The sequence below is a fragment of the Macaca nemestrina genome, chromosome 5 (genome assembly GCF_043159975.1).
Source record: "Macaca nemestrina isolate mMacNem1 chromosome 5, mMacNem.hap1, whole genome shotgun sequence".
NCBI classification, from domain to species: Eukaryota; Metazoa; Chordata; class Mammalia; order Primates; family Cercopithecidae; genus Macaca; species Macaca nemestrina.
The window spans coordinates 8,195,164-8,211,220 of NC_092129.1; the positions used below are offsets into that span (position 1 = coordinate 8,195,164).

At 37.4% G+C, this 16,057-nt stretch overlaps 1 protein-coding gene across 6 annotated transcripts in view; it reads right to left on the reverse strand.

The window, feature by feature from the left end:
- LOC105487524 (QKI, KH domain containing RNA binding) overlaps positions 1-16,057 on the reverse strand; it is a 166,685-nt gene that overhangs the window by 97,693 nt on the left and 52,935 nt on the right. For all 6 annotated transcript variants that reach the window (XR_011623272.1, XM_071096243.1, XM_071096242.1 and 3 more), the window contains exon 3: positions 6,060-6,176. Coding sequence is in view for 5 of the 6 variants with exons in the window: in XM_071096243.1 (XP_070952344.1) it covers positions 6,060-6,176 (117 nt within the window). In the remaining variant the exon portion in view is untranslated. The remainder of the gene's footprint in view (positions 1-6,059; positions 6,177-16,057) is intronic.

Genomic DNA, 16,057 nt, shown 5'->3' on the forward strand with positions numbered 1-16,057 from the left:
ATCAAACAAATCTTGTGGCACCATTTTTCCAACAGCATGTGCTCAATTCGTGTCTCCAAGCAGCATTTTGGTAATTCTCACAATATTTCAAACTCTTACATTACTATTATTATTATGTCTGCCATGGTGACCCGTAGACAGTAATCTCTGAAATTATTACTGTAATTGTTCTGGGGTACACCAACCATGCCCATATAAGACAGTGAACTTAAGTGATAAGTAGTGTGTGTGTCTGGACTACTACTGGAAGAAAATGACATCTAAAACTTTCATAGCTAGAGAGAAGTCAATGCCTGGCTTCAAACCTTCCAAAGACAGGCTGATTCTCTTGTTAGGGGCTAATGCAACTGGTGACTTTATGTTGAAGCCAATGCTGATTTACCATTCCAAAAATACTACGGCACTTAAAAATTATGCTAAATGGGACAGGTGCAGTGGCTCACACCTGTAATCCCAGCATTTTGGAAGGCTGAGGTGGGCAGATCACTTGAGGCCAGGAGTTCGAGACTAGCCTGGCCAACACAGCGAAACCTCATCTCTACTAAAAATACAAAAAAATTAGCTGGGTGTGGTGGTGCATGCTTGTAACTCCACCTACTCAGCAGGCTGAGGCACAATCGCTTGAATCCAGAAGGCGGAGGTTGCAGTGACCTGAGATTGCACCACTGCACACCAGTCTGGGTGGTACAGCGAGACTCTGTCTTGGGGGGGGGGGGGGGGGGGGAAGCTGAGGTACCCTGCCTGTGCTCCATAACTGGAACAACAAAGCCAGGATGTCAGCAGAGAAAGGTTTACTGAATATTTTAAGCCTACTGTTGAGACATATTGCTCAGAAAGAGAGATTTCTTTCCAAATATCACTGCTCATTGTCAATGCACCTGGTAACCCAAAATCTCCGGTAGAGACATACAAGGAGATAGATGTTGTTTCATGCCTGCTAACACAGCATTCATTCTGTAGCCCATGGATCAAGGGGTAATTTAGACTTTCAAGCCTTATTATTTAAGAACTGTCTTTCATAGGCCTACAGCTGCCACAGATAGTGATTCCTCTGATAAATCTGGGCAAAGTATATTGAAAATCTTCTGGAAAGGAATTACCATTCTTAATGCCACTGAGAACATTCATGATTCATGGAGAGAGGCCAAAATATCAACATTAGCAGGAGTCTGGAAAAAGTTGACTACAACCCTCAAGAAAGACTCTGAGGGGTTCAGGAGTATGATGGGGGAAGAAACTGCAGATGTGGTGGAAAGAGCAAGAGAACTAGAATTGGAAGTGGAGCCTGAAGATGTGACTGAATTGCTGCAATGGCATGATCAAACTTGATCAGGAGCTGCTTCTTATGGATGAGCAGAGAAAGTGATTTCTTGAGATGAAATGTATTTGTGGTGAAGATACTGTGAACACTGTTGAAGACAATAAAAAAATTTAGAATATTACATAAACTTAGTTGATAAAGCAACAGCAAAAGTTCTGTGGGTAAAACGCTATCAAAGAGCACTGCACGCTACACAGACATCTTTTGGGAAAGGAAGAGTAAATCTATGAGGCAAACTTCGTTGTTCTTATTTTAAGCCATCATCACACTCACCCCAACCATTGGCAACCACCACCCTGATCAGTCAGCGGCCATCAACATCCAGGCAAGGTCTTCCACCAGCAAAAGAGTAAAACTCCCTGAAGGCTCAGATGATCATTAGCATTTTTTAGCAATAAACTATTTTTAAACTAAGGTACATGTATATTTTTAAGACAAAATGCTGTTACACACTTAACAGACTACAGTATGGTAGAAACATAACTTGTATATGCACTAGGAAACTAAAAAAATGTGTGACTAGCTTTATTGCAATATTCCCTTATTGTGGTGGTCTGGAACGTGTTTGTGTCTTTTTGTATAATGAGGTAACAAATGGGTGGGGGTCCTGGATAGTCTCAAGATCAAGGCTGATTGCCAGAGAAACCCCAACCAAATAAAATAGAGGGCTGAGACTTTCAGCCTCATTCCCCAACCTCTAAGGAATGGAGAAAGGCTGAATGTTGAGTTGAACACCAATGGCCAATGATGAACATCAGTCATGCCTACATAATGCAACCTCCATAAAAAAAAAACAGAAGGACAGGGTTTGGAGAGATTCCAAATAGCTGAACACATGGAGGAACATAGAGGGTGGCACACTGGAGAAGGGATGGAAGTTCTGAGCCCCTTTCCACATGTCTTGCCCTATTCATCTTTTCCATCTGCTGTTCATCGGTATCCTTTGTAATATCCTTTATAATAAGTAAAGTGTTTCCCTGAGTTCGGTGAACCACTCTAGCAAATTAATTGAACCTGAGGAGGGACTTGCAAAAAAACACATTTATAGCTGGTCGGTCAAAAGCACAGGTCATCACTGGGGCTTGCAAATGGCATCTGAAGTGGAGACAGTCTTATGGGACTGAGCCCTCAACCTGTGGTATGTGACATCATTCCCAGTTTTGAATTGAATTAGAGGACATCCAGATGGTGTTTCCTGGAGATTTGTTTGGTTTGTGGGGAGCTTCTGGTGTCACACAGCATCTGGTGTCAGAAGTGTACTGAGTGGTGTGTATGAAATGGTAGTCAAAGTTTATAATACTCAATATTCAAGTTGTTCTAATATGTCTGAAGTTATCACTCTTAGAAATGGTTTATAATTAGAAAATAATGTACAACAGCATAGAACTTAGACTTCAGTTTTTTTGTTTTTTTTTCTTCCAAGACAGAGTCTCGTTCTGTAGCCCAAGCTGGAGTGCACCGGCACACAATCATAGCTCACTGTTCCTCAGCTCCTGGGCTCAAGCATCCTCCCACCTCAGCCTACCTAGCAGCTGGGACTACAGGTGCACATCACCACACCTGGCTAATTTTTTTTTAAGTTTTATTGTAGAGATGGGGGTCTCACTATGTTGCCCAGGTTGGTCTTCAACTCCTGGGATCCTCCTGCCTCAGCCTCCCAAAGTGCTGAGATTACAGGTGTGAGCCACTGCACCCAGCCTAGTTTCAAATTTGACTGCCACATTTTGGTGTGTGACCTTTGGCAAATTACTCAACTTCCCCGAAGCTTTGGTCTCTTCATTTACAAAATAGGAATAAAAAACTTAGCCAATACAAACAAGAAGTTCGTAATAGTTTTCAAGCCCTGGTTCTGTGATCTTAACCAGTACCATTCCACTGGGTATTTATGCACTAAACCAATGCTATTGAGCCCATCAATAATGCTGAAATAACAATCCAAGAAAATGAAAATTAAAGTGGCATATTAACTTATTTGCTTAAAACCAGCAGCTTAGAATAATATAGTACTATCTTCCCCAAAGCATTAGAAGTACACAGCATTTACAATTTCCTTTATTTACCAAACCTTTTCAGGGAACATGAGGGAAGGTGCACCTAAGCCTTTCATTTATTACCTGAACTAGTCACTCCTTTCACAGATATTTTTTCAAGGCCTGCACTCTGTGTCAGGTACTCACCAAACACCAAGGAAATTGATACTCCATAAAATAGCCATGGTAGGCTCTCACTGAGTTTACCAGTGTAGGGAAGGATTCAGACCAGCACACAACATTCCCATCATAACCTTTTTTGTTAAAAGTAAAACAGGCAATCAGTAAATTAGGATTTTCTAGCTTTCTTAGTGTGTGTAGATATACATATATCTATACACACATTATATATACACATATATATATATATGCACATACGTCTATATATATATGGAAAACTCTGTAGAAAAGTTTAAAGCAAACGGCTTTTTCTCTTGAACTCCTGAAATACAACTCAATGAGCTATCTTTATTACTTACATCAATACTTCTTTTTGTTTCCATCTCTTTTCATGTTCTTTACCAAATGGTCAAGCATTCCATTCTGACTTTACTTTTATTATAAACACTTATAAGAATGCAACAGTATAATCACACAATTACAAGCTCTAATGCTCACTGTTTGGGAGGGTTTGAAAGAGTGAGCAAGGTGAGTGGAGGGCCATTACTACAGAATTCACAGAAACTCAGAAGGGGGGAAAGGGGTTTCGTTAACTGGCTGACAGAACAGCTTAACTGATGAATATATACTAACCTTTTTGTACAGATTTATATATCTGTCAGTTGTCAAGACTTCATTCACTGTCCATAGGCAATTAAATAGTATTACTTAATGCCCACATAATCCTAAGTCCAAACATGAGAACCAAAACTTTATGGCAACATTCATCTGAAAAGGTTATCACTCAACGGATTCGAAATACGCACAATTTTTTTAAGATTCTAATAAAAAAATTTAATACATCTAAAAATGCTCAAGAACTCACAGACTCCCATGAAAATATCTTTAAACACAGCTGACAAAGAATACATTATAAGATTTTTAAATAATCAATATTATGAGAACTTTTTGCCCAAATTTCTTGGCTACTAAATCACTGATGAGGAGCAAAAATGAATGAGACCCAGTCAGCTTATGTGAGGGCTTAAAAGACATGAGGCGGAGGTATCAGAAAACAAGTTTATCAGATACCCTGTGGGTCTGGCGTTCATTCCGTAAATTCCACAAAGCGATTCAGTGGACATGGTCTAACACAGTTAACCACGCACCATTCCTAGATAGCCCCTTCAAGTCAATGGAAAGAAAGGAAGAAAGGAAGGAAGAAAGAAGAAGAGAGAGAGACAGACAGACAGAAAGACAGATAGACCAAACCTTCCTAAAATACTTTTAATCTTTGGCCATCAATATCTAGTTTTTTAAATCCGCCAATTTTTACAAGAATAGAAATTCAAAACTATCCTACCTCGCAGTATTGCTGGATAAAACAAACTAGGTTAATAAAATCTTCCTAAAAATAGTATTTAGATAGTTGGGTCTTTACTAGTTAAACCAGCAAAAGAAGAAATGGCAGGAGAAAAAAACCCACAGAAACAGAAACAAAATACTTTAAAATGTAAAATCAACACAAAATGTGGATGAAACCCACAATGTATCTCACATGGCTAGTGACCGCCTTCCTTTCAATAGAGTTCTGTCTTCTAACTCTCCCAGTGATGTGACATACATCCAAAGTTATCTGACCATTCTTACTTAAATCTCATCAAAAGAAATATTTCAGATTTTTCAAACTTTTAGTTATATACTTTTACACACATTACAGTCTGACTAATTTCCAAAATGGCAGCTTCCCAAAAGTAAATAACAAAGGAAAGTAACATGATGAACTGATATTTTAATTTGCTAAGTAAAAAAATGATAATGAACAAGGGAAAATTGCCAGGCGTGGTGTTTCATGCCTATAATCCCAGGTCTTTGGGAGGCTGAGGTGGGTGGATCACAAGGTCATGAGTTCAAGACCAGACTGACCAACATGGTGAAACTCCATCTCTACTAAAAATACAAAAATTAGCTGGGCATGGTGGCGAGCACCTGTAATCCCAGCTACTCAGGAGGCTGAAGCAGGAGAATCACTTGAACCCAGAAGGCGGAGGCTGCAGTGAGCCAAGACTGCACCACTGCACTCCAGCCTGGGCGACAGAGCGAGACTCCATCTCAAAAATAACAAACAAACAAAAAAGAAAAACAAGGGAAAATCATGACACCACCTTTGAAAAGTTTTAAAAGTTCCTGACATGGAACATAGTGGGTTTGTTTGTTCGCTTTTGAGACGGAGTTTTACTCCTGTCGCCCAGGCTGGAGTGCAGTGGCACAATCTGCAACCTCTGCCTCCCAGGTTCAAGCGATTCTCCTGCCTCAGCCTCCTGAGTAGCTGAGATTACAGGCACCCGCCACCACACCTAGCTAATTTTTGTATTTTTTTTAGTAAAGACAGGGTTTCACCATGTTCGCTAGGCTGGTCTCAAACTCCTGACCTCAGATGATCCGCCTGCCCCGGCCTCCCAAAGTGCTGGGATTACAGGCATGAGCTGCCGTGCCCGGCCTGGAATATAGTGTTTTAAGCACAAAAACATCTGGAAATTTTATTATTGAGATGTAAAAGTATAGTAAGTTACTCACATAAAAGACTCAAGCCATTTTCAAGGACTTACCTTTTTTTTATCCCTCATTGAGCCTTTGCCTCGGACCATGATTTTACATCCGGTTTCTGCTTCAAGTTGTTTGGCTGTAAGTCCTCTAGGTCCAAGGATTCTCCCAACAAAATTAAACTGAAAAACAAAAAAATAAGGGTCACAATATATTATTCACTTGCTGGAACTTGCAGCTCTTAAAATATAAAGTATATCTACATTTACTTACTCAAGTTAAATGTCTTTTTAATACTAAGTTGAAATAAAATCTATAGCCCTTATGAATTTCTTGCTAAGTCTCAGATTTAATTACAATAGCTCATTGTTTAGCATTACATTTTCACAAGTATTAACACAAACTATGAAATGGGAACAGTATACAGCTAGAACAGGTACAACTGTCCATCAACATATAACCTAAAACAGACAGTATTAAAGAGTTTGACAAAATATTAGATGCCAGCCAAGAATGCAAGTCCCTTCCACAAAATGTCCAACTTCTCTTTGCAATGACAGTGTTGAAGAAATTGTTAGGGACTGCCCTTTCTACCAAAATCCTTGGGGGAAAGTCCTCTTCGATTTACCTAAGAAAAATTATACTTTCTCCAAAGCAACTGTTCAGAAATATGTTACCGAAAATTATAGGTTGGCTATGCTAAATGTGTCTTAAGAGTACATATTCCTTTCTACCTTTAACTGGTAAGAAACCTAAACTCTGAATATCACTAAACAGGACAGTGATATCAATAACTGTATAAATAAAAAATTGTACAATAAAAAATTACCATCCCTCAACAGAAATTCCTAGTATTCATATATACAAGTTATTTTTTTAAGGCCAATAGGAAAAACGAGTTAAATCGTGAAAAGTAAATTTTCTTCATTTGCATGTCATCTGCATAAAAGACCAAAATATAAGAGTTTGCTATCAGTTCCACAAAATTCCACCGGTGGTTTTCATTTATTTATTCAATCAAATAGGTACTGATTCTTATGTATATGGTCTCCTATTTTTTCTGGCATTTATCCAACTGTTAGTATACCATTACATAAAAGTAACATGCTAGAAAACCCACTGCCATCAGGGCTTTAGAAGCTGGGTACTTCTGGTATCTTCTGTACTCCACTGGCTCTTATTTTGCATTGCCACACCTTAGAAACGTGATTCTCAGATGAAAGGTGGTAGGTAGTATGCCTATATCATTAGAAGAAAGTCTCCGAGGGGATTTTCATACATCTTCTTTCACCCTATGTTGAGACTCACAGACTGATCTATAAGCACTTAATTTAGCTCTTCAAGATCCTAGATTCTGAAATCTGCTAATAGCTCTTTATATTCAAAGAAAGTCCCTTATCTTTGCCCAGTGCTTCCGTATATAGTAATTTTACCTCTTTACCCAACCTAAACCCCCACCATGATCCACTTTAACAAAGGACTTCCAATTTAGAAACTCATCAACTTAACCTCCCCACATCTCCAATTTAAATAAACTCAAGTAGTATACGACAGTAATGTGCTTAAACTCTGAAAGCACACAGATTCCAGCTGGTATCCAAGTTCAAATACGAAAATAGTAATTAGGAATCTGAAAACTGACCTGGCGCAGCGGTTCAGGCCTGTAATCCCAACACTTTGGGAGGCTGAGGCGGGTGGATCACTTTAGGTCAGGCGTTCAAGACCAGCCTGGCCAACATGGTGAAACCCCATCTCCACTAAAAATACAAAAATTAGCCGGGCTTGGTGGTGCATGCCTGTAATTCCAGCTACTTGGGTGGCCGAGGCATGAGAATCGCTTGAACCCAGGAGGTGGAGGTTGCCGTGAGCTGAAATCATGCCACTGCACTCCAGCCTAGGTGACAAAGAGGGACTCTGTCTCCAAAAAAAAAAAAAAGGGAATCTGAAAATCACATCAAATAAGCCTCAATTACAGAATGGGGACAATACTATCTGATAGAGCTACAGTGATGGCATGTACAGATATGTGTGTGTATAGCTACACCATACATACACAAGGTCCATTAAAAAGTGTGCCATATAGTAGACAAGAGCCTACCAAGTCTAATGCAAATCCTTTTCTTAAAACCTCAGGCTCTTACTCTTAATTAAGCTTGGAATGTCATTTCTAGAAGGAGGTGTGATCAGTAGCAAATTTTGGCCTACAGAACTCCAGAGAGACTTGACGCTCAGAGACTTGAGTTTTGCAGAAAACAAGAATGAAAAGGTGGAACTAATATATAGAACAAGCGACCATCACTGCCCACAGAACACCAAAGGCCAGGCTTCTGACTTGTAGGTAATAGGCTAGTTTTTTCTCTAGAAAAATTGAAATAACCCATGAAAAGAATTCTGTGTTCCATTATATGGCTTCCATCTCAAAGACTGGAACTTTAGGTGGTCACCCCAAATTAAGGTAGGCAGTGGACAGCTCTGTTCCTGAACACAAGCTCCTAATTCAAATTTTCATTGTTTCACACTTAAACAACGTTCACCAAAGGTTCATGAAGGGCTCTATCATGAGAGACACAGGACAAGATAAAGAAGCAGGACAAGAGACTGAACCTGGAGGAAAAAAAGACTACAGGACAAAGATGATTTAAAAAAAAAAAACTTTTAGTATGTAGTGTTAAATTATTTTCTAAAATGGTTGTACATAATTTTATCCCTCCATATAGTATAAAAATTTCTTTTGATCCACTTCCTTTCCAATATTTATTATCAGTGTTTTTATGCGTTAACCATTCTAGTGTATGTATTAAATGTTTCAATTAGCATTCCTCTGACTACTCATGAAGCTACGCATTTTTTCATATTTGTTGGCCATTTGGATAAGCATTTTTTTGAAGGACATTTGAAGTTTCCTGTGTTTTTCTATTGTGTTATCTTTTCCTTACTGATTTCTACTTTGGGGTTACACAGCTGGCAAGTATTTTTCCCATCTGTGGCTTGTCTTCTCCCTCTTCAATGGTGTCTTATGATGACTGAAAGTTTTTAATTTTAACGTAGTTCAAATTTTCAACCTTATCTTCATGGTTAGCGTTTTGTGTCCTGTTTAAAAGAAGCCTCTCCCCACCCTAAGGTCACCAAGATACCCTCTGGTGTTATCTTCTAGAAGCTTTATTGTTAAGTCTTTCGAATTTACATCTACAGTGTACCAGGAATTGATGTCTGTGCATGAGATAATTTTCTTTTTTTCTCTCACATGAATATCCAAATGTTATTAAATATCCGAATGTTACTGAATACAAATGTTATTGAAAAGACTACCCGTTTCCAATTGCTCCACAGTGTCATTACTGTCATAAATGTTGATCTACACAATCGTCCCTTAGTATCTGGGGTGGGGGGGATTGGTTACAGGTCCCCACACAAATATCAAAATCCACAGATGCTCAACTCCCTTATATAAAACGGTGTCACATTTGCACATAACCTATGCACAACCTCCAATATAATTTATATCATCTTTGGATCACTCAAAATACCTAATACAATGTAAATACTATGTAAATCACTGTTATGCTGCATTGCTTAGGGAAAAAAATTGTATATTTCAGTACAAATGCAACCAGTTGAAATATTCCCCCTAAATATTTTGATCCTACGTTAGTTGAATCCACGGATGTGGAACCTGAGGATACAAAGAGCTGACAGTACTTAGGTCTGTTTTGGAGCTCTCTAGTTTATTCCACTTATTTATCTTTGCTTTAATATCACACGGTATTAATTATGGTAAATTATATGGTACACCAAGTTCTTCCTTCTTGCTGTTCCTCAAGAGTGTCTTAGCTATTCCTGGCCCTTTACATTTCCACATATTTTAGAACAAGTTGGTCAATTTCTAAAACAATACTTGCAAGAATTTTCACTGAGATCATATTATAATATAGACTCTTCAAAACCATAAACACTGTACAATTTTTCCATTTGGTTAGGTTATCTCTCATCTCTCTCAGTAACGTCAAGTTTATTTTTGTTTAGGCTGAAGTGCAAGTGGCACAATCATAGCTCACTGTAGCCTTGAATTCTTGGCCTCAAGCAATCCTCCCACCTCAGCCTCACCATGCCTGGCTTTTTAATTTTTTATTTTTTAACTTTTTTGTAGACTTCGGGTCTCGCTATGTTGCCCAGGCTGATCTCAAACCCCTGGACTCAAGGCATCCTCACCCCAACCCCACCCCAGTGCCTAAGCCTTCCAAAGAGCTAGGATTACAGGCTGGAGACACCATGTCCAGTCTCCAAAATGTAGAGTTTTTTTTATTGTGCCTTTACTTGTTTTTACTTTTGTTGTTGTTAGATTCATTCCTAGAAATTCACAGGGCTTTTTCTGCTATTGTATGTCATAATTTTAAGTTTTCATTTTCTGTTTCTGGTATATGAACATATAATTGGTTTTTGTTTTCTATCAACCTTATAACCAGCATTTCTTCATTACTGACTCTCACGAATTTTTTGTAGATTCTTTTGGATGCTAAACAATTACATCACAAATAATGACAGTTCTCTTATTTCTTTTCCTTTCCTATCATATATTTTTATTTCTTTTTCTTGCTATCCTTACAGTACTGGTCAGCACACCCTGAGTTCAAAGCCAAATAAAAGTGTATCATCCTTGACTTGTTCCAAATTTCAAGACTAAAGGTTTCAACAGTTCACCATAAAGTTTAAAGTAATCTTAAACTTTTTGAAGATGCACTTTATCACATTAAAACTCCCTTCTATTTCTTAGTTTGCTAAGAGTTTTCAACTACAAGTGGATATCTAAATTTATCATTTTTCACTATCTATTAAAACAACAATATTTCTCCTTAATTCTGTTATAGCAGTGGATTTCAACTAATTGTCAAATGTTAAACCAATGTAAAGCAAACTCGAGCAAATTGTTTCCTGGCATTTTGGTGATTTTTTTTTTAAAGAAATGTCCATTCATAAATAGAACTGGCCTGTAATTTCTCTTTCTCGTGTCTCAGGTTTTGGTATCAAAGTTATTCTGGTCACAAAACATGTTGGAATGTATTCCTTCTTTTTCTACTCTCCAGATAAGCTTGTATATGGCTGTTATTTCTTCCTTAAATAATGAATAAAATTCACTGGTGAAGCTACTTGAGCCTAGATATTTTTCTATAGGTTTTAAATTATGGATTCAGATTTTCTGCTCCTTCGTATGTCAATTTTTAAGTTGTGTCCATTTTGTCTAAATTTTCAAATTTGTTGATTTAAAGTAGATGTCTAATTTAATTATTTTTAATACCTATAAGATCGGAAATGATGTCCCATTTTTTTATTCTTGACTGGTTACCTCTATTTTCCTTTTTTCTTGATCAGTCTTCAAAAGTGTTTTAAAAGAACCTGCTTTTGTTGACAGAGGTAGACTGATTTCAAAAATGGCCACAATTCTCTGCCCCTCATTGTGTCCATGCCATCTGCAAAGGGAATCTGCACCTCCTCCTACCTCCTGAATCTAGCCTAGCATTGTGACTTGCTTTAGCCAATACAATGTAGTGGTAAGAATGATATGCCTCAGTGTCAGTCTTACATGGTTCTACTCTCTTAGAGCCCCCTTCCCCCATGTAAATAAGCTTGGACTAAAACTTGTTGGGGAATGAAAGACAGTGATCCAGTCATCATCAATGTCTGCAACCAGGCAACTCCCAGAAGCACAACGACCTGGCTGACCTTACAGCTGACTGAACGACAGACTCAGGAGCTCAACAAGTGGTGTAAGTTTCTGGAGAAATTCATTATAATAAAGAGATAGCTAGCTGAAATACTGAATTATTTCATTCTGTGTTTATCTTTAATTGATTTCTACTCTTCATTAACTACTTCCTTCCTTCTACTTCCTTCGTTTAATCTGCTGTTCTTTTTCCAAATTTTTGAAATGAATATTTTGCTTATTGTATTCCTTCTTTTCTAACATAAACATCTAAAGCTTTACATATACCTCTCTAAGCTGGTTTTAGTTGTATCCCACAAATTCAGATAGGGAGCAGTTTCATTTTCATTCAAAGTCAAGGTAATCTGGCATCTACTAAATATTTAAATATATTATTCTCATTTCAACATATAATAATTTCCTAGTTATATTTTTTGATTTCTAGCTTTCTACAGTGTAATCAGCAAACATACTACATGTAATAGCCATCCTTAATATTTGTTCAAACTTGCTTTTCAGCACAGTACATGGTCAATTTTTGTAAATATTCCATAGGTGCTTAAAAAGAATGCAAAGTCTGGTGTGATTAAATTTTATCTGTTTCGCCTTTTACTTCTAATTTTGCTGTATATGTGTAAAGGCTATTACAACCAACCCTTAAACAAGAGGTCTGAACTATGTGGGTCTACTTACACACAGATTTTTTTTCCATAAATATTACATCACGCATGACACCCCTCCCACCTCCACCACTTCTTCTGCCTCTGCCACCCTTGAGACAGTAAGACCAAACCCAAATCTTCCTCCTCTTCCTCAGCCTACTCAATGTAAAGACCACCAGGATGAAGACCTTTACGGTGATCTACTTCTGCTTAATGAATAATAAATATAGTTTTTTTTCCTTATGATTTCTTAAAAACATTTTCTTCTTTATGGCTTATTTTATTGTAAGAATACAGTATTAATATATGTAACATACAAAATGTGTTGATCAACTGTTTATGTTATCAGTAAGGCTTCCAGTCGACAGCAGGCTATCAGTAGTTAAGTTTGGCGGTAGTTAAAAGTTATACGTGGAATTTTTTACTGCAAAGGGGGTCAGTGCCCCTCACCCCTACGTTGTTTAAGGGTTGTGTGTATCTTCCTGTCATTATGAAGTGGCCTTCTTCATCTCTAGAGATGCCTTTTTGCCATTAAGCTTACACTGATACTAATACAGAATTTTCTGTTAATTTTTCTTATGTGTCTTTTCTTGATCCTATCTATTACTTTCAAACTTTTGTTATCCTTATTTTAAACAGGACTCCTGTAAAAATCATCTAAATGAGTTGCTTCTTCATTGAACTTTAATAGGCACAGCCCACTTATACGACATGGTTTACTAAATCTTTTTACTAAGTGTTTTCTATGTACTCTACTTCTTTTCTTTTTCTTTTCTTTCTTGCCTCTTTTTCCTGGATGTGGGCAGAGGGAGGGTTGCATATGAATGTATTTTCTTGGTTCTTTTCTTCTATCAGTTTGGAAGTTATATGCTTGCTCACCCTAGTATTTACAACATGCTTCCTTGACTTATCAAACATTAATATGCACTTGTACTTTTACCCTTTTCCCATATAAATACAAGGACCTCAGAAAGTGTAATATTTATCCTCAATCCAGTTTATATGCCTGTGTTTTTCAAATTCTATATATTTTAAACTCAACAGGCCATTATTTTCACTTTGTACAAATATGCATTTAGGTTTATCAACATATTTTACCATTTTTGTTGCTCTTTATTACTTTATGCATCTTCAACTTTTCAAAGTCATCATTCTTCTGCCTGAAAAACAACCTTCAGCATTTCCTTTAGTGAACGTCTTCTAGTAATGAACTCTCTCCATTTTTCCTTATCTGAAAATGTCTTATTTTTGAAGGGCACCTTAAAGGTTTATACACTGTCTCCTGGATTCATTTCACTGTTACTAACAGAAGTGAACTGAGTCTTCCCATTGCTCCTTTGAACGTGATCTTTTCTCTCTTCTAGCTGCTTTAAGATTTCCTCATCATTACTTTTCAGTAGTTTTATTATGATATGCCAAGGTGTGGTTTCCTTTATCATGTTTATCAGTAAGTATGATAAATAGAAAGAAAACCACAGTTTCACAAATCTGTGACTTTCTTTCCTTCTATGGTTTTATAGTTCTGAAACACACTTCTCCCAAACTCTGCTTCTGTCCCATTCCATGTCTCCTCTTCTTCTAATACCACAACTACATATATTAAATTTTCTCACTATATTCCTTTCACTTTTCACACTCCCTTCTACTTTTTTCCATCCCTCTGCATCTCCATGCTGAAAATTTTCTTCTGAGCTATCTTCCAGTTTACTAATTCTCTCTTCAAATGCTTCCAATCTTCTGTTAAACCCACCTGTTGAGTTAATAGTAGGTAAGTAATTTTCTGGCTTAGTTTTTCTCTTATAGCTTCCATTTCTCTTCCTTTTCTTCTGTCTCCTTCCACACTGAAAACTTACAGATCTTACAAAGTCTGGGTCTGAAATTCTAAAATCTAGAGTCTCCGTGCATTTGTTTCTATTGTTTGTCAGATTGTTTCTTCAGATTTTTGTTAATGTCATCTTGTCTCCTTGTGTGCTTAGTTATTTTCTAGTGTGTGTCAGACAATACACTTGCACCTACTTTTACAAGCAACCCAGGATCAATGCAATTTCACTTACTGAGATAGACAATTTTGAGCTGAGATATTGTCTCCGTGAGGACCTGTAACCTCCTGGTTCATTCTTACTCCTAAAGTACATATCCATCAGTGTCCCTACCCCCAAGCAAAGACTAGGTTGGGCATGGCAACAGAAATTGACATAGACAAATTATAGACTCCAAATGCTGTCCCCCAAAGCTCAGCCTTTCATCTGCCCTCTCCAGATTCTGCAAACATGCTCAGCAGAAAAAGAGATCCCCTAAAACAGGCTTATATCCTTGATCGTCTCACCTCCTGAAGACCCTGAACTAGTAATTCTTTACAATCTTGCTGGGTCTCTGATGTGTTCAGGTTTTTTTTGTTTTTTTTTTTCCTATTCTATCCTATTTTACTAGAATTGCTCAGCTGGTCTGCATTACCTTGTCAGTCCTTAACAAACACAAGTCTACTGGCATTTTTTGAGCAGTTGCTTTTTAATCTAAAGAGGTCTAGAACTGACATAAGGTAGTATGGTGTAACAATGTGTTGAAATGAGGATCTGAAGGAAAAAAAAACATAACAGAAAAATCTATCAACAGGCCTGGTCTTATGTTCATCTCCAATAAGTTCTTCCTACTTTTCTATATCATCATCACTTAACCAGTTTATGTAAGTCACAGATTCCATCAAATTTCACTTCCCCGCTCCTCCAAACAACCTGGACGGAGATAACAATCTTTATACCCCATCACTCACCCACTTTGTTTTTCAGTAAAATAGAGAACAGCCTTTCATTTTCAAATTCAATTCAACAAAACATTTACTTAAAGCTTATTATGTGGCAAGGAGTGAAGTAAATGTGAAGGATTGAGAATAAAGAAACTCTGCTCTCAAGAAGTCTGTGAAAATGCCTGTACTGTATTTGTTACCTTGGCTATTCTTTAAATAAGTAACCTTGTCAGCTACTCTTCAATAGTAGTAGTACTCTATACAGATCTTGTTCCAAATTGTCACATACTAGATACACATCTATACTTCACATATGGCCCAAAAATGTCTGGAAAAATGCATTATGAACAGAGATACTTTAGTACAAATAACTAATATGTAACTGGTTTCGACCCATACCCTTTGTGAAGCCAGTTGCCCTACACTCTGTGACCACATACAGAGCCCTGTTTGGCGTACCTCACCCTTTTCATGCCTTAAACCTCCTTGGCTGGAACCACATCAAGATTACATAGAAAAGGGCTTCTACCACAGCTACTTAACCTTCACAATTATTTACTAAATTAAAAATGTTTGTAAAACAGTTACAATCACAGCATTAAATCTGTGACACAAAATTTTACTAACCTTAAAAATGAAACAATCACTATTGCCCCAAGAAACAGCTCAAGGATGTTAAGTTGCATGCCATCAGGACTCTGGTACAGCTGAAATTGTCAAGGTCATCCTTCTCAAAATGTTGTAAGTAGAGAATGAAAAAAAAAAAACTAATCATAGCAGCTGCTTTGTCTACTGCAACCAATTTCCAAGTTAATATCGTTTGCCTTGCATTAAAATTCATTCTGTGTTGATTTATCACGCCAGTTCTGCAGCTTCATTCAATTAAAACAATGTCACAACACTTTCAAAGAAAATCATTTCAAACAGCCTGAGCTAAGTGCAACTTTCAAGGCCAAAAGA